Source organism: Pipra filicauda, unplaced genomic scaffold (assembly GCF_003945595.2).
Source record: "Pipra filicauda isolate LSUMZ 115617 unplaced genomic scaffold, ASM394559v2 scaffold667_size348046_pilon, whole genome shotgun sequence".
NCBI classification, from domain to species: domain Eukaryota; kingdom Metazoa; phylum Chordata; class Aves; order Passeriformes; family Pipridae; genus Pipra; species Pipra filicauda.
Window position 1 is genome coordinate 113,038 of NW_024104828.1, and position 25,722 is coordinate 138,759.

Consider the following 25,722-nt stretch of genomic DNA (forward strand, 5'->3'; position numbering starts at 1 on the left):
AGATCACTTCATGGGGTACTTCTGCAACCTTAAAAACCTGCCTAATGCCACGAGTTCTGTTCATAAAACAACAATTCCCTCCATTAATTCCTTGAATCCAGACCCTGTGCTAACGTGGCCTTGTTTGGGATGAACACACACTTCAGCTGTTTTCAAGGAAGGGGAGTTAGGGAGGATTTAAACACATTTCTGAGGGGAAAGATTTCGAATTTTATACCAACATACCGTGGTTTTAATTACTATTTTCATATTAAATATTTATAATAACAGCTTAACACTAAGAATCCATATTAAATTACGTTTTAAGAAGTTTATTGGCTTTTTGGTGCTTAGTGAAACAGCGAGTTCCATTTCCTGGCTTTCATATATTGATGTTATCTTTTAATGTCCCTCATCACCTTAATTTCCAAGGACATTTTCCATTCCAGATCACTGGAGAAATGTCAAAATCTTCTCCTCCTTTTCCTTCACTGCTCCAAGTGACATCTCCATGCCTTGTTTTGGGAACACTTTATGCAGCCACAGCTGAACCTGTAGGTGAATCAGTTCAAACAGAATTATCCCAGGAAAATTCTTTGACCAGGAATCAAAGCTCTTTTTTTTTCCTGAGTTTTCACTACTTCACTGCTCATATCCCTGAAATCAAGGCTGGATTTGCATTTCCCATTGTACTTCAATTCTGGCACCTTCGAGAAATTCTTCAATTTCCAGAATAATTCTTCAATTTCCAGAATAATTCTTAAATTTCCAGGATAATTCTTCAATTTCCAGGATGACACCTGAGGTGTTTTTAGCTGGTGAAAAAAGGGCTTTTTTTACATTACAGGCCTTTGTAAAATCGACCACTTGGCATCACAGCACTTGAGATCTTTTCAAAACCACCTGCCAAGAAACACAAGTGTTAAAACTGAAGTCTATAAAGTCGAAAATTTTAAAAAATAGGGGTTTCCCCCCCCCAGTTTTCCCCAGGACAACCCTTTTTTCCCCAGCGCTCTCTCCCGATCCCATCCCTGCTGTGCTGGAATTCCATCCTTACTGACATTAAGGATTAATAAACTGCAGATCCTTAAATTAATAAACTGCATTAATCCAGAGTATCTCAGGGCCGGGCCTTTTAATCCCAGGAGAGCCCAATAAACCCCTCAGTGTTTACTGTGAAGGATTTGATGCTCCCCTTGTTCCACGGAGGCATTTTTTGGGAGCTGGGCTTGTTTTCTGGGAGCTGGGCCCGTTTTTTGGAAGCTGGGCCCGTTTTTTGGGAGCTGAGCCTGTTTTCTGGGAGCTGGGCCCGTTTTCTGGGAGCTGGGCCCGTTTTCTGGGAGCTGGGCCTGTTTTTTGGGAGCTGGGCTCGTTTTTTGGGAGCTGGGCTTGTTTTTTGGGAGCTGGGCTCATTTTTTGGGAGCTGGGCTCGTTTTCTGGGAGCTGGGCCCTCACGGCATCTGCCTCATTAACCGCTAATTAGCGAAGATTCAGCAGAATAAACAAAAATCCCTCCCTGAGCCCCTTTTCCACAGGCCCGGCCCTGCAGGATTTGCTGCTCCAAAGGCTCGGGATGGAACAAAACCCCAGCCAGGCCCAGCTCTCCCTGTCCCAGGACATTCCAAGGGGGAAAAAACCCAGGAAGAGACGATGAAGTTCTGGGAAAAGCTCCATTTTCGTCTTTATTAGCACATTTTCCAAGGCCCGGGGAGCTTTTTAGGGATTACAGGGGGATGAAGGAAGCTCTGGGAATGTTGGGATGGTGGCAGATATTCCCAAACAAAAGGCCAGCGTGTGTTGCTACGATCCCAAGTCAAGCTTTGGAGTGTTGTAGTATTTTTTTCCCCAGCTCCTTTTTAGCTTTCCTTCTGTGTCCCTCTCGTGGTAACTGAGCAGAAGTGTCTCATCTGCAGTGGAATAACTTAATTCACAGCCTTCCAACCATTTTTTCCCTGCAGTTTCAGTGCTTTTTTTTTTTTTTTTTTTAAATAATAAAATAGATTTGCTTGAAATTTTGCCAGTATAAAAGAGAAATATTTTCTTATTTAAAAAAAAAAACAAACAACAAACCAAAACAACACAGGTATTCTTTTCCATTTATTACTATTCAGGTGGGGTAGAAGTTTAAGGAATTTTCATCTGAAGATTTGTTTCCAAGGCCAGGACGGGGCTGGAGCAACCTGGGATAGTGGAAGGTGTGGAAAGGTGTGAAAGGGGTGGAACTGGATGAGCTTTAAGGTCCTTCCCACCCAAACCATCCTGAGATCCTCTAAGTTTTAAAACACTCCGAGCTCCTGGACATGAAATAAAAAGAGATGAAATAGAGAAGTGAGAGAAACAAGATTAAATGTGCAGAATAAACGTCCCGACTGCATTTCTTGCTCTATAATATTGATTTATTGCTGGCCCAGCCCTTGCTCAGTTGGGATGTTGAATGTTCCCAGAGCTCCTTCCTCCACATCTGGGCTCTGGTCCCCCCCGATTTCCCTCTTCCACACTTTCTGCTATCCCAGGTTGCTCCAAGCCCCGTCCTGGCCTTGGAAACAAGTCTCCAAATGAAAATTCCTTAAAATTTCCCCTCACCTGCACAGTGATAAATGGAAGAGCAAAGAATAACTGTGTTGGGATTTTTTTTTAAATAAAAAAAAATTTATCTTCTATATCGACAAAATTTCAATCTAATCTATTTTATTATTAAAAAAACAAAAAAAGCCCTGAAACTGCGGGAATAAAAATTGGAAGGCTGTGAATTAGTTATTCCACTGCGGATTGGCTGCTACACCCGTCACTCAAAACTAAGCCCCGCCTCCCGCATGTGTGGGCGGGGCCCACCCACCTCGAAGACCAATTGGCTGCCACACCTGTCATTCAGAACCAAGCCCCGCCTCCCGCCTGTGTGGGCGGATCACACCCACCCCCGCCCCGCCCATCCTTCTCACCTCGAAGACCCATTGGCCGCCGCTCCCGTCACTCAGCCCCAAACCCCGCCTCTCCCCTCCGCCATCTCATTGCCAACCCACCCTCACGCCCCGCCCTGCCCGCTCAACTCCACAACCCATTGGCCGCCGCTCCCATCACTCACCGCCAAAACCCCGCCCCCCTCCTCGCTGCCTCTGTGTGTGAGGGCGAGCGCGCCCCCTGCCGGCCGTTAGGGGGCGCCGCCGCCGCCGCCGCCGCCGTGCGTGTGGCGTCACCCCCCGCTCCCCCCCCCCCCCCCCCCCCCGCGCCCGCGTCACCGCTCCGGGCCTGGCGCGCGCGGCGGCCGCGGCCGCACCGACCCCCCCCCAACCCCCCCCCGCCCGAGAGAGCCCCCGCCGGGACATCCCCCCCCTTTCACGGCCACCCCCCCGACCGGCCCCCGCCGCTCCGCCGCCTCCGGGGGGGGACCCGCCCCGAGCGCCGGGTTCGTTTCTCTTGTCTCTGCCTTCTCTCCGTGCGTCTGTGTGCGTGTGCGCGTGTGTGTGTGTGTGGCCGGGGGGGGGCGGCGCGGCCTGGTGCGCGCGGCGGATCCCGCCGCTCGCGTAGCGCGGCCGCCCGGGCGCTCGCTGAGGGGAAGGGAGGAGGAGAAGAGGCGCCCGCCCAGGCTCCGCCGCCGCCGCCATGAGCGTGGAGGCGTACGGCCCCAGCTCGCAGACCCTCACCTTCCTGGACACCGAGGAGGCCGAGCTGCTCGGCGCCGACACTCAGGGCTCCGAGTTCGAGTTCACCGACTTCACCCTCCCCAGCCAGACCCAGACGCCGCCGGGGCCCGGCCAGGCGGGGCCGCAGCAAGGCCAAGGCCCCCCCGGCGCGGGGCAGGGCCCGCCGGGGCCGCTGGAAGCGCAGGTGAGGAGGGTTTTTGGGGGGTTTCGAGGGCGATGGGGGGGGGGGAGTCCGGAAGGGGCCCGGGTTGGGGTCGGGCTTGGGCGGGGAGCGGGAGCCGCGTGTGGAGCGGGAAAGGGAGCGACGGATCCCGCTTTTGCGGTAAAACGACCGCAAAAGCTCCATGTTATTTCAGTTTTGGTTGTTTTTTTTTCTTTTTTTTTTTTTTTTTTTTTTTTGTTTTTTCCTTTAAACGTGGCTTTGGTTGTCGAAAGTTGGGCGCTGAGGGGAGTTCGGCTTTAATTTTTTATTTTTTTTTTATTTTTTTTTTTAACTTCTCCTGACTAAAATACGCTTCTGCTGTTTAAAAATTTACGGGTTTCGTTTACCGTTCTTATTGGTTTTATCCTCCTTTCCCCCCCCCTTTTCTGCCGCCCCGCTTCGTTTGGGGTTTGCCTCGGAGGGACAGTCGATATTGGCCTGAGGTTTAAGTTCTGCTTCCTCGTGACTTAAAAACAGCTTTCAGGGCCTATTTTTTTTCTTTTTCTTTGCTATAACTCGGTATTAAAACCCATTATATTTGTTTAGCAGTTCACAAAAGCGAAGGGAGGGAGGGAATTTATGTTACATTTTATATTACATGCTCACAAGAAGAGGGGCGAGTGAAGACGTTGTCACTGCTACACCTTCTCTGTGTCTGTAGCAAAAGCGACAAAACCACTGAAAAACTCGTCCATATCTTTAAAAAACTCCCACTTTTCTGCGTTTTAAAGACGGTGGAAAGCTCAGTCTCGTTACACTCGTGTTGTCCCATTATTAACAAGCAAATGCTTGCACATTATCCACGTGTTAAGGGCTGAGTTTAAGGAGGAGTTGAAAGTTTTAGGTAAGTTGTTTTTTTTTTATCGCGGAGCCGATTTTTTTTGGTCGCCTTTTGCTCGCCAAATTTTGTAGCATCGGGGGGCTGCGAGAGGAGCAAAGGGGCGGCAGACCCAGCGCTGGGGATCCACAGGTGCAGAGGGCGGGACTGGAGGGGTTTTTATCCTGTCCTGGGGGTTTATCCCGGGACGAAGTGAGTCACTTTTGGTGTCTGAGAGCACTCGGTGACATCCTGGGTGGTGTCACAGGATGTGCTCAGGGCAGTGTGTTCAGAAGGCAGAGCCTGGGCTGTTTGTTTATTTTCTTTTACGTTCACGTTTGGGTGGAATTTCTCCACTTTTGAGCGTTGAGAGATCAGAATTATTTAGTAAAAATCCTGTCTGTGTACAGACTACACACGAATCGATTTAAAATTTGTAATAAAACCTCAAGTTTTTAAAGCTTTAATGGCTTGTGATCACTCCAGAACTCCCCAGTAGAGAACATATGGCCAGCAAAAGGAGAAAAACCACCCCAAAATAAGCCCCATAAGCTAAAAGACCAGACAAGAGGATTAATAATTGGTCTTTTTTTTTTTTCTTTCTTTCTTTTTGTCTAAACATGTTTGAAAAGCCTTTGAAGTGAAAAGGAAAAAAAAAAAAAAAGTCCTAAAAGATCTGGAGAGCACATTCAGGTGCTGCTGTGTCTGGCAAAGAGGAAGGGATTTTATGGTTGTTTTTTCCCTTTTAATCTATTTCTGCAAACTCTCGTGGTCATTCTGGTCCTCAGTTTGACTTTAGAAACGTGGGTTTTTGGGGAGGGCGTGGAGGGAGAAGGGATTTATTGCAACAAGGCCCTCTCAGAAGTGGAATAAGAATCGTTTCCTCCTGAGCTGGAGTCAAACAAACCCCCTGGATCTGCTCAGACTTGCCCTTTCAGAGGCCTCACGGGTGATAAGATCAGAAATTAGGTGTGTTTGGTGTGTTTGGTTTTTTTTTTTGTTTTTTTTTAAAGGTTCTGGGGGAAATTTTGCTGCCTTCAACAAAATTAACTGAAGCTTGTTGTGCCTTTTGGCAGGGGGACTATTAAATGATAGCTTCCAAACTGATCACATTTTCCTTAATTAAATATTATTCCCGTGATTATAATTAAAGCTAATTAAATAAATAGGTGAAGCTGCTGAAGGTGTAAACTTCTACTCTGCTGTTTCATGTCCTGGTGTTTAAAAAAAAAAAAAGTAGTTGAGCAGTGCAGGGCACATGATTTTTTTTATTTTATTTTTTTTTAGGGAAATGTGATGGATTAGTCTCTAAAAACTTAGTTTATTTAGTTAATAAAGTTTTATTTTGTATATTTAATTAATAGTTTAAGAGGCTGTTAAAATTGATTAGTGTCCAATGGACAAAAGATAAAGGGCAGGCATTCTCTGCTGGTTTTAATTCAGGAAACTGTATTCCCATTGTTTCCCTCTAATGAAATATAAGAATGGATTTGCCTGAATGTTTTAAGGTGAATTTAAAGGTGCCCAGAGAAGCTGTGGCTGCTCCATCCCTGGGAGTGTCCAAGGCCAGCTTGGAGCAACCTGGGCCAGTGGAAAGTGTCCCTGCCCGTGGCAGGGGGTGGGACTTGTTGACCTTTTAGGTTTTTCCAACCCAACCCAATCTCTGATTCCCCGAAATTCTCATTTCTGCCTCGTTTTTCCCCTCCTGAGCCAGGGCCTGTCCCAGCCATGCCCCCGGTGTGGCTGTGGGAGCTGAAGCTGCTGGAGTGGTTGAAGGAAGCTGGGGCAGCCCTCAGGTTTTTGGGTGGTTTTTTTTTTTTGGTCTAGACTCTGGAGGCTGGGTTTGATTTCCAGCCCTAACAAAGCCCTTTTTTGTCTCAGCAAAATGACTTCTTGTTGCTCGGGTCCCATCTGGAAGCTCGGCCCAGGGTGGGGTGTGGGGGCAGAGCTCTCACCAAGAGCCACTTCCTCCTTTTGAAAGGGAAAGCAGATCAGCCTTCAGAGGGATTATCAGACCCTCCAGTAAATACTTCAGGGCCTCAGAGCAAAGAATCTACAAACAATAACTCAGATTATCCATCCAAGTCCAAAAAAATGCGTGTTTTCCTAAGTATAATTCCAGGAGAATTCCCTGGATTGGGCCCATCTGCAAACGCATCCCCACGGCTGCTGGGGCCGAAGGCTTTGGTGCAAAAGCCCTTTTGCAGCCCAGCACCTCCTGAAGTGCAATTAGTTTTCCTGTTCCAGCTTGAAAAGCAGCACTTTCAAGTGGAAGTGCAGGAGGTGGCTCCAGGTGTGCTCTCCTGGGCTGGGTGGGGTGTGAGAGCCAGGAGAGCCAGCGGGAATGGGGCTGGGAATGTTCTCTGGGGACTCACACCTGAGAATCCTGGGCTGGTTTGGCCTGGAAGGGACCTTAAAGCCCGTCCAGTCCCACACCTTCCACTCTCCCAGGCTGCTCCAGCCTGGCCTTGGACACTTCCAGGGATCCAGGGGCAGCCACAGCTTGGACTTTGTTGTCCCCCAACCACTATTCCAGAGGCCAGGAAAGGATCGGGGAAGTCCCAGGGGTGGTTCTGTGGCACCTCAGCTTTGGAGCTGCTCAACTTGCTGTGCCAGAAGTTGCAGCCAACACTTGGAAAATAGAGAAGTTCCCCCCCCCCTCCTTCTCTCTCACACACACACACAACAGTTCCTGCTGCCAGATTTTTAATCCTGTGCACATAAAGTGACATCCCAGGAGGGTTGGGAACAATCACTTCCTCCTTGGGAGCCTGCCAGGGCCTCTGGCTGCCGCTGGATCTTCCCGGGACAGGTGACATCAGTGACATCAGTGACATCATCCCTGCCCAGCTGAGGGCAGGAGCTCGCCAGGGGCTCACCAGCACGGTCACCTTATGCACAACTACAAGGAACTTGCAGTTATTTCTTCATTTTCTGCCCTAAAAAGGAAAAAAACAAACAAACAAAAAAAAAACCCTAAGAAAACCCAAGTTTTCCAATTGTATTCTGGCTCCCTTTTTAGGAGCACCCAAGAAATGTATTAAATGTATTGAAATGACCAATTAAATTTGTCAGCTGGTGTGTATTAATAGTGTCTTTGGAACAGAAAAATGCACCTGTTTTGGGGTAGAAAAAAACAGAATAGAAAAATGTGCCTGTTTCAGGCCAGAAAAAGCCTGGTAGTGCTGCTGCTTCTGAGAAATTCAGCTGAGCTTAAAGCTTCAGAATTCCACCTGTTCCACGCTCAGTTATGAAGCTGTTGCCCTGTTTTCTGAGATGGCACTATCAATTTGAAATGGATATATCCATTTAAATGGATATTTCTCTCCTCACATCCATGCAGATGCTGCTGCCCAGGGAGGCATTTGCCTTCCTCACACTGGTGGCTTGTGCTGCTGCTGCACCTCCTTCAGTGGGTTTTGTTGGGTTTTTTTCAATTCCTTTTTCCCCTCTGCTGATGGTTCCTCTTGGTTGATTCTCTCTGCTCAAAGCCATCCATAAAAAGAGCATTTAAACTGTGTTTTACAAACGCACCTCATTTCATTTGGAGGGGAGGAAACCCAGCCCAGTCCAGTCCCCAACTGCTGAGGGCGAGTGTGAAGTGGCTCCTGCTTGGTTTTAACTTTAACCCTGTTCAATTTTAATATTGCAACTGCCTGGCCTGGAACCCAAAGGAGACTTTCAGAGGAGTGAGGTGGTTTTGCTTTGCTTGGGAGTCTCAACAGCTTGAAAATGCTGCAGCAACTGTTTCAATCAGATTTTTATTTTTCTTTTGACTAAAGGTTTGGTGTTCTCACTGGGGACAGTTTTCTTTCAGATATCTGATAAATTGCATTAAATCTCAGTGCAAACCAGTTGTTAAAATGCTGTTTTCTCAGAAAAAAAAGTGATTTTTTTTTTTATCCTCTCATTTGTAGATAAATCTCGTCCAACCAAATATATTTCTGAAACATTGGGAGGGGTTAATACACCTGAATTTGCTGTGATAGGGAAGTTACCTCAGCACTGATTTCATGTTAATATTGTGTAATCACTGCTGTCACTGTGGGGATCCCTTTCCCACCTTTTTCCACTCAAAATTACCCTGGATTGTGACATACTTAGCCCTCCTCAGGTTTGGTGGGATCTTGGCTGAACAAGTCCAAGAACAAAGTGTCTGAGCACAGTTTTTGGGGGGTGCTGAAGGTGCTGAAGCCCCTCATTGCTGGAATGAAACCAGGACACCTGGGAGGCCCAAGAGGCACCACCTGGCCTGGCCATGCCAAAATCCAAGTGACATCCACACCCCTTTTGCTCCTTCCTGCTGGGAAATGTGCCCAAAAAAGGAGTTATTTTTACCAGGAGAAAGGCGGGGGGGGGGAATGGGGGTGCAAAACTTGCTGACCCAGCACCAAATGGTGCAGAATTCCCTGATTCTGGCATTGGTGTGTCAACAACAACAGGAATAAGTGAGGGCAGTCCTGTACAGCAAAGATCCTGTTTTCAGGTGGATCCCTGAAATTAAAAAAAAAAATAGGAGAAAAAAAAAAAAACCAAACCCAGTGTTTGATCCTGCTGGAATATTGTTTAAATGGAATTCTGTTATGCAAGGCTGGGGAAAAATGGGACTGCAGCAAAGCAATCTCCTTTTGGCAACTTTTTTTCCCCCCCTCACTTATCAGCTGGAGAGTTTAACTAATCCCAGGAAGCAGGAGGTAATGGGGCAGGTATTGATTAGGAGTTATGTAAGGCTGGGGAAAAATGGGACTGCAGCAAAGCAATCTCCTTTTGGCAACTCTTTTCCCCCCCACTTATCAGCTGGAGTTTAAATATTCCTGTAAACCAGGAGCTGATGGATTGAGTCCATAATGTGTGTTTTTCGGCTCTTAGGAACATTTTTCTTCCCTGTTGAGGGTTTTAAAGGAAACACAAGCATTTGCTGGGAGGAGTAGGGGTGGTTTTCCTTGGCTTTGTGGTGGTTTGGGGGCAGAACTGGAGCTCTGAGCTGTGTTCCAGGTGAATGGTCCCGATGGGATCCTGCAGAACGGGGCTGTGGATGAGAACGTGGCCAAGACCAGCCAGCTCCTGGCAGAGCTCAACTTTGAGGAGGATGAGGAAGACACCTACTACACCAAGGATCTCCCTGTGCATGCCTGCAGGTAAAACCCAGGCTTTATTCCCAGAGGGAAGGAGCATTTGGTGGGAATGAAAGGGAGATTCGGGCATTTTGAGACCCTCTGAGCTCCTGGACAGACTTAGAGCTGCCACATCCACTCCTGGTCAGCTCTGAACTCCCTGGGGGAATGAAGACAAGGATCAGCCCCCCCAGGGATGGCAGTGGTGGGAGGGTCAGCTCTGAACTCCTTTGAGGAATAAACACAAGGATCAGCCACCTTAGGGATGGCAGTGGTGGGAGGGTCAGCTCTGAACTCCTTTGAGGAATAAACACAAGGATCAGCCAACTTAGGGATGGCAGTGGTGGGAGGGTCAGCTCTGAACTCCTTTGAGGAAGAAACACAAGGATCAGCCACCCCAGGGATGGCAGTGGTGGGAAGGATTAAAATATTTGTGCCTCAGAACAGAAGCTTGGCTCGTGTCCCAGGCCCTTCCCACCCCTCATGTTCCCCAGTCTTCACTTCCCCTTATTTTTGGGCACTGCTGAGTGGCTTAGATCTCACATTGGAATTTTCCTGGGAGCAATCACCCAGTCACTTCCTGGTTCTTTCCTCCTGAATTCCAGTTACTGTGGGATCCACGACCCTGCCTGTGTGGTTTACTGCAACACCAGCAAGAAGTGGTTCTGTAACGGGCGTGGGAACACCTCGGGCAGGTAAGGGGGGAAAGGAGGGAAATCTTGGCACAATTCCGGGTTTGGAGGGTTTGTTTGGAAGTGTTGTGGTGGCTGCCACTTACTCAGGGGATAAACAAAGCCTGGTGACTTAAAAGTGAGGAATTTTTTGACACATTTCCTATTCTTTCACACTAAACTACCTCGAAACACCCGTGCACTGAGAGACCAGTGGTGGTGGGTGAAAAGAGCAACATCTGCCACAATAAATAGATTTTATTTGTGCCTTTAATCAATTCAGTCGGGACTAAACGTGACGTTCCCACGAACTGGCTACAAATGGATCTCCTCTCTGCTTTCAGCCACATTGTGAACCATCTGGTGAGAGCCAAGTGCAAAGAGGTGACTCTCCACAAGGATGGACCTCTGGGGGAGACCGTCCTGGAGTGCTACAACTGCGGCTGTCGGAACGTGTTCCTCCTGGGCTTCATCCCAGCCAAGGCAGACTCCGTGGTGGTTCTGCTGTGCAGGTGAGAGGAGGCCTCTGCTGCCACCTTTGTGCTTTCTAAAGGGCAGCTCTTGGCCTTCATTTTGCACCAAAGTACCTTTTATGCTCTTGTTTTGCCACCCCTTTTTCCTTGGGATGATCACACAGACTTCAGGGTTGCAAGCAGGTAATGCAGGAAAGGAAAGTTCTGTTGTGCTGGGCAGATATTGGAGTTTTATAGAGAAATATTCCTCCCAAAGGAAGGATTCCTTGGTGGGAGAAAGGTGGGGTTTTTTACCCCTTTTTTACCTGAGATTTTCCAGCTTTGGAAGAGGAACAGACCAGTCCAGGAAGTTACTCTGGAGTAGTGACTCTTCCACAGGGTGTTTTTCCTCTCAGCTCATGGAATCATTGGAGACAGCAGTAAATCAGGAATTGTTCTCTGACAGGTTCAGTCAGGTTTTATAACTGTATTTTAATTCAGTGCTGTCACTTAGCTTGTATCTGACAGTGGACAGTGTGTTTCTGTGGAATGAGTCCTACTTGTTTAAACAGCAGATGGGAAGTAATCCCATTTTCTGCTATAATGGGCTGTAACCACTCCCAAGGGTGTCATATTTGACATTTCAGATGCAGACATTTTCAGCCCTAGAAACACCCAACCAACACTTCTTACAACACTGACCCTTCCCAGTGTTGAAACAACAAACACAAGAGCTAAAAAACTCAATTTTCACAGCAGACTGGGGTTGTTTTGCCTTTTTTTTCCCCCCTTTTAACCGAGATATTTGAGTTGTTTCAGGAGCCACACACTAAACCCAGTTTTACTCCTTCCATGTGTGTAATCATTCATTTTTTTCCTTGTTTTGGTCGTGCAGGCAGCCCTGTGCCAGCCAGAGCAGCCTGAAGGACATCAACTGGGACAGTTCCCAGTGGCAGCCCCTCATCCAGGATCGCTGCTTCCTCTCCTGGCTGGTGAAGATCCCGTCGGAGCAGGAGCAGCTCCGGGCCCGCCAGATCACGGCCCAGCAGATCAACAAGCTGGAGGAGCTCTGGAAGGTACCTGCTGCTCCTCAAACACTGCTCAGCTTATCCCAGAGTGCCAATTCCGGGGGGCTGGGAAGGAGGGAAAAGATTTTGGCCACTGGGAAAGGCAGGGAAATACTGAAATCACACCCCTGGACAAGGGGAATTGCCAGAGGGTTCAGTTGTTCAGAGTGGGAAAGCTTCACCTTTAGGTTCTTCAGCCATCTGAAAAAGCAGCTTTCCCCGTATCAAGTCTTCCCACGTGTTTCTGCTTTAGATGTTGGGCAGCTGGGCTGTTAATTATTATTTTTTGAGGGGTTTCTCTGTACATCCCTTAGAGCAGGACAGACCTGGCTGGATTTATTGGAATGCCTTGGTGTAGCTTTTACACCTTGGTGCAACTCCCTGTGGTACCAAGGCACAAGTCCTGGTGTCACTTCTTTATCCTTCAGGCTTTGAAACGAAACACCTGTGCTTTAAATTCCAGGAAAATCCATCTGCAACCCTGGAGGACTTGGAAAAGCCTGGTGTGGATGAAGAACCACAGCACGTCCTGCTTAGATACGAAGATGCTTATCAATACCAAAATATATTTGGTCCTCTAGTCAAGCTTGAGGCAGATTATGACAAGAAACTCAAGGAATCTCAGGTAATTTGCTTGAAATTTGCCTGTTTGAGGGGTTTTCTGACCAGTCCTCTGGTGTCAAACTCAGGGTCACTGTTCGAGCACAGAAGGAAGCTTTAAGTGGAATAAATATCTTAATTACTGGGCTGTAACAGCACTTTAATATCAGTGGGAGAGGAAAGAAAAATCCTCCAGCTGAGGTTTTTCTTTTTTTAAGAGCTTGAAACACTTGGGAGCTTCCATGTTTTTTGTGTTGGAAGTTTTTCTTTCCAAGAACAATGTTCTGTCCCGGGGCTGCAACTTGAGCCCCCCCTGTGTGTTGTTCCCCTGGTGACCTGCAGGACCTCAGTGGGACCTGCCAGTGAAACCTGAGTTCTGTGAGGTCATGGAAGCCCTTCAGGAGTGTTGGGGAGGTGGAGGACAGAATAACCCAGGTGCTGATTAGGGCTTTGTTTCTCACAACTCGCTTTTGTAGAACAGAATTAACCTCCTACAGATGGTGGCAGCTCAGTCCAGAGCAAGAAATACAGATTTCTGTGACACTGGAACACCAGGTTTTGGTGTTTTCAAGCACAGTTGGCAAACAGCTCTTTAAGAACACAATAAACAGCTCTTTAAGAACATAATAAACAGCTCTTTAAGAACATAATAAATGCCTTTTTTTTTCTTTCACCCTTAGACCCAAGATAACATCACAGTCAGATGGGACCTGGGCTTGAACAAGAAGAGAATTGCTTATTTCACTTTGCCAAAGACTGACTCAGGTAATCACAACTGGGTTGTTTTGTGGGGGGTTTTTTTATACCTGGTGAAAAAAACCTCAATGTTTGAAGAACTGTGAGGATCTGACCTGGGACAGCAGGTAGTTCTTGGAGGGTTTTTATGGTGAGAGATGGTTGCTGAGAGCATTTTTTTCCCCTTCCTTTGCAGACATGAGGCTCATGCAAGGAGATGAGATCTGCCTGAGGTACAAAGGAGACCTGGCCCCGCTGTGGAAAGGAATTGGTCACGTTATCAAAGTTCCTGATAGTATCCTTTACTTAAATAAAGCTCAGCCTGGAGCTGCAGCCTCTCCAAGAAGCCATTAAATAAGTCCAGAAGTAATTCTGAGATAATTTCAATTTGTCCTGGGGGGTGATCTTGCTGTCAAAAAAAAAAAAAAATGACCAGAATTGGGGAAAATAAAATTCAAATTGTTGCTATAGATTACTACTTAACAAGGTTCTACAGATTATGGTGATGAGATTGCCATCGAGCTGAGGAGCAGCGTGGGAGCCCCTGTGGAAGTTACTCACAACTTCCAAGTGGATTTTGTATGGAAATCTACTTCCTTTGACAGGTATTGGGAGAACACTTCAGAACCTGGCACGGGGTCGGTGCAGGTTCTGTGGGTTTTTTTTTCTCTTTGCCTCCAATGGGTGGTTTTGATCCAAAAAAAGTTGTGTTACTTTGACACCAGCAATCAGAAATCTCAGTGTGTGGAGTGTGGGAACACCTGCTTCCTAGAGCAACTAGATTTTTGACTAGAAATGGAATGTCTTAAAATGGTCAATTTTTCCCATTTTGAAGGCACTCTTAAGGTTTGCTGCAAAGGGGGGAATTCACCTTCTGTTTAGTAATATTTGAAATGTGAGAAGAAAAAACAGTTTTGTCGTTCAGCTTCCTCTGGAGGGAAGTGATGCCTGGTTTTAGTTGGCATTCCTGAGCTTGGAGTTGCTTTAACTGGTTAAAATTTCAAGACATTTGGGGTCAATGGGCTTCAGCCACATCTGTACTGCATTTTGTAGGTTGGCTTATTATCCTGTTGTTAGGATATTAGAATTTCCTTTTATTAGTATATCCTAGTAGTAGTAGTAGTGATATATCCTATTCTTTATTATGAGTGCAATTTTTCTTCAAATCTTGCACCTAAAATCACTGTCCCAGCTTCTGCCAAAGGCTGGTGTCCCTCTACACGTTTTTCTGGTTCCTTTGTAATGTTCACATGGAGAAAAACAAGCTCTGTGTTCTGAGAGTGTAACTTTTTTGTCCCTTAACTCTCTTAATAAGTCTTTTTCCACTGCTCTCTTTTCCAAGAAGTGTAATTTCAATTTGTGCCCGCTGCCTGCTGAACCTTGGCATGGGATGGTTGACTTGAGGTCATGCTGATCTCCCTGACTTATTTTTCATCCCTTCCCTCATTTCAGGATGCAGAGTGCTCTCAAAACCTTTGCTGTGGATGAGACCTCAGTGTCTGGGTACATCTATCACAAGCTGCTGGGCCACGAGGTGGAAGATGTGATTATTAAATGCCAGTTGCCAAAGCGCTTCACAGCACAAGGACTCCCTGATCTCAACCACTCTCAGGTAACCCCCTCTCCCCTTGGCTACGTGAAGGATTTAGGAATGGAGGTTAAACAACTTCAACATCCTATGCATTGAATGCTAAATTGGCAATAAACCCCATTTTTATAGGTTTATGCTGTGAAAACTGTCCTGCAGCGTCCTCTGAGCCTTATTCAGGGTCCCCCTGGCACTGGGAAGACGGTGACATCAGCCACCATCGTGTATCATCTGGCCAGACAGGGCAACGGGTAAGAGCTGCTCTCTCCAAGTCTTGATGCATGAGGTGACTTTCTTAATGGAAGGAATCACCTTGATTTTAAAACCCAAACTCATTCCTATCATTTACTGCCATTCTCTGGGAAGGCTTGGGCTGGGTTCAGCAAATACCCTTCCCCAGCCCATTATTTTCAGAGGGGGTGTCATTGCACATTGTTTCACTATGAGTCTAGTGGAGAAAAATCTGCAGCTTGCTGAGCCTTGCTGGCTGGTGTTTCCCCAGGCCTGTGCTGGTGTGTGCCCCCAGTAACATCGCCGTGGACCAGCTCACCGAGAAGATCCACCAGACCGGGCTGAAGGTGGTGCGTCTGTGTGCGAAGAGCAGGGAGGCCATCGACTCCCCCGTGTCCTTCCTGGCACTGCACAACCAGATCAGGAACATGGACAGGTGAGGAACGAGCAGAACCCCCTGGTTCTGGTGCTGTGAGGGACACGACTGGTGGATGTTGTCGTAGCTCAGTTATTTGCTTGACTTTGCTCTTCTGTACGTGTCACGATTGGTTAAAAATTACTTTCCCTGTGATCCTACAAACAGTCAGGCCCTAAAGCAAAATTCCTGATTTATTTATTTATTTTTTTTTGCAGCATGCCAGAGCTTCAGAAACTGCAGCAGCTCAAAGATGAGACTGGAGAGCTCTCATCTGCCGACGAGAAGCGTTACCGGGCGCTCAAACGAACCGCGGAGCGGGAGCTGCTCATGGTGAGGATCCCCGTGCTCTGCTCCCCCCTGACCTGAGCTGCAGCTCACTGCTGGAGCTCAGAGCACCTGGGGGGCATTCCTGGGCTGGTTTTGAACGCTGTCCAGGGCGGGAGCTGGGTGACTGGTGCTGTGTTTCTGCCCCAGAACGCGGATGTGATCTGCTGCACCTGCGTGGGCGCCGGGGATCCCAGGCTGGCCAAGATGCAGTTCCGCTCCATCCTCATCGATGAGAGCACCCAGGCCACCGAGCCCGAGTGCATGGTGCCCGTTGTGCTGGGAGCAAAGCAGGTGAGCCCCTTGCATTCCAGCACAGAAGGAGTTTCTAAATCCAGCAGGCAGCACCGAGCAGTGACATTCCCCGTGTAGGCACGCAGGGATGCAGAATTCTTCCCTTTTCCTGAAAGACACCTCCGTGGTACAAACCTGAACGACTCTGGGTTGTGTTAGTCCTGTCAGCTCTCGGTTTCCATGGCGTAATCTTTGCCTGGAACATTTTCTGCTCTTGGAACAATCTGGAGGCTGAATAAGCTTTTATTTCCAAATGATCAGCTGCAAAGCGAGTTGACACTAAAGGTTCCTAAGCCTTAGGTGAGACCTGAAGCTTATCACAAGCCAGACTGGTAAGTTCCTAATACATCAGGCAGTGGTTTAAGCTGACAGAGGGTGGGTTTAGATTGGATATTCAGGAGAAATTATTCCCTGTGAGGGTGATGAGGCCCTGGCACAGGATGCCCAGAGAAGCTGTGGCTACCCCATCCCTGGAAGTGTCCAAGGCCACGTTGGAGCAACCTGGGAGAGTGGAAGGTGTCCCTGCCCGTGGCAGGGAGTGGAACTGGATGATCTTTTAAGGTCCTTCCAACCCAAACCACCCTGTGATTCTCTATATTTTAGTAGGATATTGCCATTGTTTTAAACGAGTTTCAGAAAATAAACTTTCTCTACGCGCTCTTCTTCCCCACAGCTCATTCTGGTGGGTGACCACTGCCAGCTGGGGCCCGTGGTGATGTGCAAGAAAGCTGCCAAGGCTGGGCTGTCCCAGTCCCTGTTTGAGAGGCTGGTGGTGCTGGGGATCCGGCCCATCCGGCTCCAGGTGCAGTACCGGATGCATCCCGCCCTCAGCGCCTTCCCTTCCAACATCTTCTACGAGGGCTCGCTCCAGAACGGGGTCACTGCAGGTGAGCAGCCACTCTGCTCCCCCAGAGGCACTGGGGAGGTCAAAGACAAGCTTCTTTAACCTGGGTTATTCCTTTGGAATGAAGAGAGTTGCCACTGCCCTTAGTTTGGAGTATTTATGGAAATATCCAAGTGTTCCTGTTAACTTTGTTCCACCTGCTGTTCCCCTGCTCCTCAGCTGACCGTGTGAAGAAAGGCTTTGACTTCCAGTGGCCACAGCCTGACAAACCAATGTTCTTCTACGTCACCCAAGGACAGGAGGAGATTGCCAGCTCAGGCACCTCTTACTTAAACAGGTAAATAAAACTCAGGCAGGTAAAATAAAACTCCCCTCTGACATCCACACTCGGGTGCTGGGCCACCAGGACTCAGGGCTGTTCATTCCCATGCTCTGAGTTAATAAAACCTCAGGGGTAATTAATGACCAGTTGAAGTGGCTCGTGGGCCTCTTGAACAAAAGCTGCCATGGAGGATGGTGCAGCCTGAGCTGCAGGTTGGGGTTGGTTTGCCCTGGGCTCCCTGTACAGTAAACCAGGAGAAAAAGGCACCAAGTGGGAGCAGTTCAGAGCTTAAGTGGGTTTGAATTGCTCTGTGGAGGAGTTTGTCTTCCTTCACTGGTTGTGTAAGGTTGTATAAGGGGTGATAAAGTGCCTGATCTGTGGGATGAATAAACTGACTGCAGTTACAGCAGGAAATGCTGATCCAGTTGCATTTTGAAGCCAGAATTCCAGCTGCTCCTGAAGCAGAGCCCTAAATCTTGGATTTTAGTGGTGGTGCAGAAGGGATGGGAATTTAAATTTTCTTTTTCCTACCCCTTTTTTCTGCACAGTCCAACTTCTTTGTCAAAGAAGGAGCTTAAACCACTTTGTTCCTCTTGGTTGTACATGTTTTGTTCATGTGCCTGGAAGGGAAACCAAGACCAAGCTCTGAAAAATAACTGCTGAGATATTTTTAATCCCAGTCTGCTTTCCTGAGCAGCATGTGCAAGACTGGAGACAGCAGAGCAGATTGTGCACAAACAAACAGCACAATAATTGGCTGATTGACATTAAAAACAGTTCTGCATTTGAAGCTTTGAGATAAAGCACCTGAAGGATCCGTTTGCACGGCAGGTTGGGGTTGTTTTGGATGGTCTGGGTTATAAAAGCACACGTGGACATCTGACTCTACCAAAAGTTCCATTTGCTGTTCCAGGAAGTCCAGTTGTGTAATTCTGAGAAGGTGGAGGTGCACCTAAGGAGAAATTTGTGTCATTCTGAGACCTCTGAGATGTTGGGTTTGGCCTGTGTCCCTCTGGGGTGAGATCTGAGTCGAGAGGTGACAGTGGGGAATGTTCCTGAGCTGAGTTAGTCTGAGCAGTGCAGAATTGATCTTTTTATTGGAGTGGCCTCACAGCATCCGTGTTCAAGGTCTTTAGACCCATTAAGCTGCAAAAAATGAGACCTAATGTGTCTAATCCTCCTTGGATAATCCAACCTCTCTCCCCTCTAGGACGGAAGCTGCCAACGTGGAGAAAATCACCACGAAGCTGCTGAAGGCTGGTGCCAAACCAGACCAGATTGGCATCATCACTCCTTACGAAGGGCAGCGCTCCTACCTGGTGCAGTACATGCAGTTCAGTGGCTCCCTGCACACCAAGCTCTACCAGGTACAGATGAGAGCACAGAGAAGCCAGAAAAGCCTCACAAATATTTTCATTTTCAGTCCGTGTTGGATTTTTGCACTTTTTAGTTGACTGGTTAAAACAGAGCAGGGAGAGGAGTTTGGGAGGTGGTTGCAGGGGCCAGGGGAGCAGCTGAACAGGTAAAAGGAAGAAGCCCTGCTGAGATCTGTGTTGAAAGGAAGGGTCCTGAGGCCCAGAAGGGAGAGGCCACTGGGGCTCCAGCTGTGGAAAAGTTTGTGTTTTGGATAAAGAGACACAGGAAAACAAGCTCTGTAAATTCTGATGGTCGTACTATTTATTTGCTTGGGAACATGTCCTCCCATCAGTGGGACTCCTCTACCAAACATCAGAATTAGTTGCTGCAAACAAGGCAATTATATGTTTAATCCAGTCTTGTTTTGCAATATTGGGAACTCGCTCAGTGTTTTCACTGAAGGGAAACTTGGTGGAGATACTTTTCCTCGTGCCAGGAATGATCTGTCCCTGTGATTCAGGTTTCTGGGAGCTGGGAGCAGCAGTGCTAATTTGGACCTCTCTTCCTGTGGGGTTTAGGAATACTCAGAATTCTCCCTGGCAGCATCCCAGCAAAGGGCTGATTCCCACAGTTTGGGGGAAATGGGAGGACCATAAAGCAGTGAACACGACAGCAATTCCTCCTAAACTGAGGCTCTCTGTTCTCCTCCAGGGAAACTATTTCGTGACCAGTGGAATTACCAAATCATTCCTCATTCCAAAAGTAACATTTTTGTCCAGTGATGGCAGGGTTAGTGCGTGGCCAGCACGTCTGGCAGTGCCTGGTGGTGGCAGAACTGTTTGGCTTCCGTGATTTACGTGTTTTCCCTCCCTTTCAGGAAGTGGAAATTGCGAGTGTGGATGCCTTCCAGGGCAGGGAGAAGGACTTTATTATCCTTTCCTGTGTGAGGGCCAACGAACACCAGGGAATTGGGTTCCTCAACGACCCCAGGAGGCTCAACGTGGCCCTTACCAGGGCGAGGTAAAGCGGGATTGGGCAGGGAGGGAACCTGCAGGAAAGATGGAGAGAGACTTTGGACAGGGGCCTGGAGGGACAGGACAAGGTGGAATGGCTTCACTGACTGGTTAGGTGGAATATTGGGAAGAAATTCTTCCCTGGGAGGGTGGGGAGGCCCTGGCACAGGTTGCCCAGAGAAGCTGTGGCTGCCCCAGCCCTGGAAGTGTCCAAGGCCAGGTTGGAGCAACCTGGGCTAGTGGAAGGTGTCCCTGCCCATGGCAGGGGGTGGGATTGGATGGGCCTTAAGACCCTTTCCATCCCAAACCATTCTGTGCCATCTCTCTCTGTTCCTCTCAGCCCAGGCAGTGTTCCCATTTGGCATCAGTAGTTTTCAGACTGTGTCCTTCCCCTCTGTTCTCGGGACAGATCCCTTCCCTGCTTCTTTACCCCTTCCAAAAACCATTTTTGGACCATTTTGCTTCGAAGGGATTTGATTCCAAGAGAGGTGATGTGGAATCCAACACGATGTTGGTTGTCTCCCTTGTTTCCTGGGAGCTTTGGAACCCAGCAGGAGGTGGTGGTTGTTGGCACACACTGACGGGTTGGGCAAGCCTGAAGGAGGAAGTCTGTGACTGTTGAGAAAGTGGCTGCAGCAACCTCCTTCCAGGTGTTTTGTCATGCTGTGGAAAACATCTGCTGTAAACAAACCAGTTGCACCTCCTGCTCTCTTGGCTGCTTCAGCTGAGAGATGGATTTGGAGGCTGCTCCACCAGCAGTGTTTAATTTGATTTACATCGATTGATTTTTAACGAACTTAACTCGAGCTCCTCTGCTGCTGCACACAGGTATGGAGTAATTATTGTGGGGAACCCCAAAGCCCTGTCTAAGCAGCCACTCTGGAATCACCTCCTGAATTACTACAAGGAGCAGAAGGTGCTGGTGGAGGGACCACTGAACAACCTCCGGGAGAGCCTCATGCAGTTCAGCAAACCCCGCAAGCTCGTCAACACCATCAACCCCGTGAGTGAGCCCTGCTGCCCCTGGGGGCTGCCACAGGGGGCACTTGGGGCTTGATTGATTAATTATCAGTTGCAAACGGGTGGAATGAACAGTCCCCAGCACAGCCTCACACCCCTGGAACTTTGCATGGCCTGGTTGGTGCGGTGGGACCCCGGGAAGCGGCTGCTTCAGCTGTCCCTAGGTTGGAATTTTGGGGGTTTTTAAGCTACAGTTTCCTGAGGGGTGAGTTCTGAGGTGAATGAAGCACAAAGGAACTGCTCTGTGTAGAAATGGCAAGCTCATGAGGCAGATGGAACATCACAGCGTTGCATCAAACCCTCAACCTGCAAGTTTTATACTTGATTGTTTAACATAAAATAAGGAGTTGTTGGGGGGGAGCTTGTCAGCCCTCACAGGGCAGTGGTGTGAGTAGAACAAGGGGAAAAACTATCACCAGAGCCTTCAAATAGGCTGAAAACCCATCAAATGTTTCACACTTGGAGAGAGGCTGCCTGTAAAATCTTAACTCCTCGTGGTCAAGCTGCAGCTGAAAAAATAACCAGAGGTTTTCCATGTCTTGGGACTAATTCATTTCCTCAACACTTGCAAACTGGACGTGATCTGTGGGGTTTTACTGGGTTTTTGTTTCACTGAGGTTGCAGGGCAGAGTTTTCAAGGCAGAGGCTTTGTCTAACTCCCCTAATCCTTGCAGGGTGCCCGTTTCATGACCACTGCCATGTATGATGCACGTGAGGCCATTATTCCAGGATCTGTCTATGACAGGAGCAGTCAAGGTAATTATCAAAATTAGCACCTTTATAGATTGATTTTTTTTGTTTGTTTGTTCCCCCTGACTGGTCCTTGAGGTGTGTGGTATTTTACACACTTTAAGCTTTTAAATGTTACAAGAGCCACTACAGAAAAATATGGAATTTTAGGACTGAAAATGTTCACAATCTGCCTGGTTTTTGCTCTCTGTATATATAGAACCCCTACCAGTCTAACTGGATGTCTGAAAAATGAAGGGGAAAAGGGAGCGTGTGAAGCATTTCAGGAATCTCAGATGGTTCTGTGACAGAGTAACTGTGGGAATGAACATGTGTTAGATGAGCTTATGGAATTTTCAAGCGTGGAAGAAACAGTGAACCAGAAATACTGGTGCTTCCTGGCCTGTCCTTACCATTTCTGGTTCATCCTGCTCACGAGCCTGATAATAAAAAGCAGGGCTATAAATTGATTTTTAAATATTCAGGATGCCTGAGATCACTTTTCCTCCTCCTTCCCCCTCTGCAGGGCGCCCATCCAACATGTACTTCCAAACCCACGACCAGATTGGGATGATCAGTGCTGGCCCCAGCCACGTCACTGCCATGAACATTCCCATCCCCTTCAACCTGGTGATGCCCCCGATGCCACCCCCGGGATACTTCGGCCAGGCCAACGGACCCGCCGCAGGTACAGGGGCTGGGAGGGGGCAGAACCCCCCTTTCCAGGGCTGGGAGGGATCAAGGAACCTGTTTGCATGAGCCAAACTCCTCACTGCTGGTTGGGATCCACCCCTCCTTGCAGGACGTGGGGCTCCCAAAGGAAAGACCGGTCGTGGCGGGCGCCAGAAAAACCGTTTTGGGATTCCCGGGACGAGTCAGTCCAACCTTCCCAACAGCCAAGCGAGCCAAGATGTGGTGTCCCAGCCTTTCTCCCAGGGCCCCCTGACTCAGGGCTATATCTCCATGAGTCAGCCTTCACAGATGAGTCAGCCTGGGCTCTCCCAACCAGAATTATCACAGGTAAGCAGCGTTGGGGGAGTAGTCTGGTCCAGTCTGACCTTTTCCTGGGATTTATGTTGGTGTCTGTGGGCAGGCACAGCCTTGTTCTGGCACTGGGGGAAATGAAACTGAAACCATTTCGTGCTCCTGCACTGTGTGACACTCAGAGCACACTGGGGCAGAAAGGTGAAGTGCTGCATGTCCAGCCCTCAGCCTTAAAAAAAAAGCAGGTTTCACTTAATTCCATCCTTCTCTTTGCGAGCAGGACATTAACTACTTTTCAGAGCAGACAGGGAGAGGAAAACCCTCATCTCACAGTTGGTCTCATTTCTAAGGGGTACTATAGTTTACATTTTAGAAGCAGAGTATCTGAGAGAAAGAGAGAGAGGGAGGGAGAGTCCCCGACTCGAAGCCTTAACTTTGAGCCACCAAAAAACCCCCTTTTTGACGCAAATTCCACACCAAACTGGATTTTAAAAACCCAAGCAGACCCTCAGACTTTAACCTGGGCCCCCAGGTGTTCTAAAAGCTTCGTGAGGGAGCACCTGGGGGTGATGAGGAGCTTTACACAGCCTTTCCCTTCCAGGACAGTTACCTTGGTGATGAGTTTAAATCCCAGATTGACGTGGCGCTGTCACAGGACTCAACTTACCAGGGTGAACGTGCATATCAACATGGTGGAGTGACGGGACTGTCACAGTATTAGAGTGTAAGAACCTCGGGGGGTCCCTCCTCTGCTTCCTCCCCCTCCTCCAAGCTCCTGAAAGGTTTGTGTGAGCGGTGCTGTCCCTAACACAGCCCCCTTTTTTGTCTCCTCGCTTCCAGGTTGAGGAAGAAGAGCTAAGCTTGCGTGGAGCTTAGTTCATCAGCATTTTATTCTGGGTAATAAAAAAAATAAAATAAAATGGATACCTGTTTTCCACTGCTAAAACTGAAGCACCACTGTGTGAGAGCAACAGGAGAAAGAAACCAACCAACGGAAAGAGAGAGAGAGAGAAAGAGAGAGAGAGAGAAAGAAAGGAGCGCGCGAGAGAGCCCACTGCTATAGCTCACTGAGACAAGGAGACCGCGGAGGAGAGAGAGCCCTGACGGACCTGCTGGCGCCTCGCTGGGAAGGAACTCACCCCAAACTGAGTGGTCAGCCGAGTCCCTGCTCCCCCAGTCACCCCCACGCTCGAGAGAAGGGCCTTAAAAAAAAAAAAAAAAAAGCAGGTTTCACTTCATTCCATCCTTCTCTTTGCGAGCAGGGCATTGCTACTACTTTTCAGAGCAGACGGGGGAGAGGAAAACCCTCATCTCAGAGTTGGTCTCGTTTCTAAGGGGTACTATATTTTAGCAGTAACTGTTTACATTTTAGAAGCAGAGTATCTGAGAGAAAAAGAGAGAGAGAGAGAGGGAGGGAGGGAGAGTCCCTGACTCGGTGACAGCAAAGCCAAGCAGAAATCCAGCGGGATCCAGCTGATGCTCAACTCTGAGATGCAGGTTTTGTTGTCCAACACTGGCTCTGAAATCTTAGTTGTCATCGTGTCGCCCACATTCTGAACGGGTCTTTCGTGACGAGGTGGTTTTAAAAGAGATCCTTTCAAAAAAAGGAGCACTGAGTTGTTTTTTTTTTTTTTTTGTTTGTTGTTTTGGGTTTTTTTTGTTTTGTTTTGTTTTGTTTTGTTTTTTTTAAAGAAAAGAAGTTTGTCTCTGAATTCTTAGTGGTGGACCTGGGAGATCCTTGTTCTGAGAAGCTTATATTAAAAAAAAAAACAAACAAACAAAAAAAAAAAAACAAAAGCAAAACAAAACAACAAAAAAATATTGTTTCAAACAAAACTTAAATTAGAGCACCAAACCTTGAGAACTTTTTCAGTGTGATTTAAAGTTGCAGCAATCAGCCTCTTCTTCCTACATTGGATAGCAGTTAGAGTGAGAGGAGCCTGCGCGCTCGGGCAGGAGGAGGGTTTCAAAGTGTTTTCTGTCTGCTTTAATTGGCTACTGTCTGGACTCTACTCTGTGAAAAAAAAACAAGCCTTTCTGTCAGATGAACTTCGTGCTTGATAAGGGGATTGGGTTCCTGTGCCCTTCGGCCCCTGGAGGGAAGATGCAAAACCAAAACAGCCCCTGCTTTGGCCGCCGCAGATGTGGGGAGAAGGAGCGGAATCCGGGGATTATATTGGTGCGGAAGGAAAGACTCCACGGCTCCAGGTGGGACTCACGGACAAAGCAGGCAGTTGGTGGAAGGTGGCCTCTGAGGAGCTGGGTTTAATTAGAGATAATGGGTCAGGCTTTGGCGTGGCTTCTTCGGTGAGGAGAGCAGGGAGGTGCCAGAGCCAGGTGTTGGCAAAGCGAACCCGGAGCAGCTTTTTTTCAGGTGGCGGCCACGGCCGTGCCATCCATGCTGGCTGAGGAGTCAGGACTGAGAACAGCACATTGAAGAGAAGCCATCCAATTTCTAAGTTGTGCCCATGTCTTAACGAGTCGTATGGGAACACTGGGAGCGTTTTATTTCTGTCTAAACCTTTCTAGAAGCAGCGCGGAGAAGCGACAATTCCTGCAGAGCCCCCTTTTTACCAGACCCCCGAATCAGACTGACCTCTACCTCCCAATTGGCCAAGAACAGGAGAGAGTGATCCGCTAACCTGGGTGTTTTTCGAGTTGGAGATAAGTTAGCTTTATACTCAAAAGGGCTCCAAGTGTTTCTAGTCTTTTTTTTTGGGGGGGGAGAACTCAAAAATACCTCTCATATGAATGTACTTCGACGCCGTGAAAACCCCACTTTTTGTACCTGGGGGGGGGGAGGGGGGCAGCCCTTCCATTCCTGTCCTTTCCGTGGGTTGTTGCCCCTGCTTTTTCACAACCTGTTCTTGCTGTAGTTTCCCCAGGGTGTCTCCCCCCACCCAGTGCAGCCCCCCCAGTACCCCAGGACACAGATTCACCCTTTGCCTTCGGTCCTGCCCCGACCGGAGTCCGAGAACTGCAAAAAAAACCAAACCCACAACCCCATTCTTTTCTCATCAAAAGCCTCCAGAGTTTAGACTTCTAAAAAAACAAAACAGTGAAAGAATGGAGACACAGGCCACCTTCCTTCCTCGTGGGATGGACTGTTTTATTTATTAACATTTGCCGAAGGGCTTTTTAATTTTTTTTTTTTCCTTCCGTAGGCTGCGTAGTTGGCGTAGACTTTTCTGATAGGTTTGAGCTGGACCCCTCTGTGCAACGCCATCCATGAGTAATGTAGCCCCCTCCTCTCCCCTCACCCCTTTATTTCACTGCTGGGAATGCTTGGCCTCTGCTTTGTGCTGGTTTTTTCCTTTGTAG

At 48.2% G+C, this 25,722-nt stretch overlaps 1 protein-coding gene and 1 long non-coding RNA gene across 3 annotated transcripts; one reads left to right on the forward strand and one right to left on the reverse strand.

Annotated features, from left to right (window-relative positions):
* Positions 1–290: 290 nt before the first annotated feature.
* On the reverse strand, positions 291–3,804 carry LOC113989071. The gene is made up of 2 exons (XR_005566218.1): positions 3,621–3,804; positions 291–882 (listed from the first exon to the last, which is right to left on the reverse strand). It is a non-coding gene; the product is annotated as an uncharacterized LOC113989071 (long non-coding RNA).
* On the forward strand, positions 3,279–24,193 carry UPF1 (UPF1 RNA helicase and ATPase). Of its 2 annotated transcripts, none has more exons than XM_027723278.2 (24): positions 3,279–3,804; positions 9,635–9,777; positions 10,359–10,448; positions 10,769–10,936; positions 11,772–11,952; positions 12,407–12,568; positions 13,224–13,308; positions 13,475–13,573; positions 13,766–13,883; positions 14,731–14,890; positions 14,999–15,117; positions 15,369–15,533; positions 15,731–15,845; positions 15,990–16,133; positions 16,807–17,020; positions 17,197–17,314; positions 18,510–18,666; positions 19,533–19,675; positions 20,497–20,671; positions 21,363–21,444; positions 21,944–22,105; positions 22,220–22,437; positions 23,003–23,125; positions 23,242–24,193. In XM_027723278.2, exons 1-23 carry the CDS (start codon positions 3,580–3,582, stop codon positions 23,120–23,122), a joined length of 3,363 nt encoding a protein of 1,120 aa, XP_027579079.1. In that variant the 5' UTR covers positions 3,279–3,579; the 3' UTR covers positions 23,123–23,125; positions 23,242–24,193. The 2 variants fall into 2 exon arrangements, with proteins under 2 accessions (XP_027579079.1, XP_027579089.1); XM_027723288.2 differs by having other exon boundaries at positions 13,775–13,883.
* The last annotated feature ends 1,529 nt before the right edge of the window (positions 24,194–25,722 follow it).

Bases quoted from the DNA above. Each gene is read 5' to 3' on its own strand.
- UPF1 (XM_027723278.2), top strand. From the start codon at position 3,580: ATGAGCGTGGAGGCGTACGGCCCCAGCTCGCAGACCCTCACCTTCCTG. The intron at 12,569-13,223 runs GTAATTTGCTTG...TTTCACCCTTAG, and splicing joins AGAAACTCAAGGAATCTCAG to ACCCAAGATAACATCACAGT. The intron at 20,672-21,362 runs GTGAGTGAGCCC...TAATCCTTGCAG, and splicing joins TCGTCAACACCATCAACCCC to GGTGCCCGTTTCATGACCAC.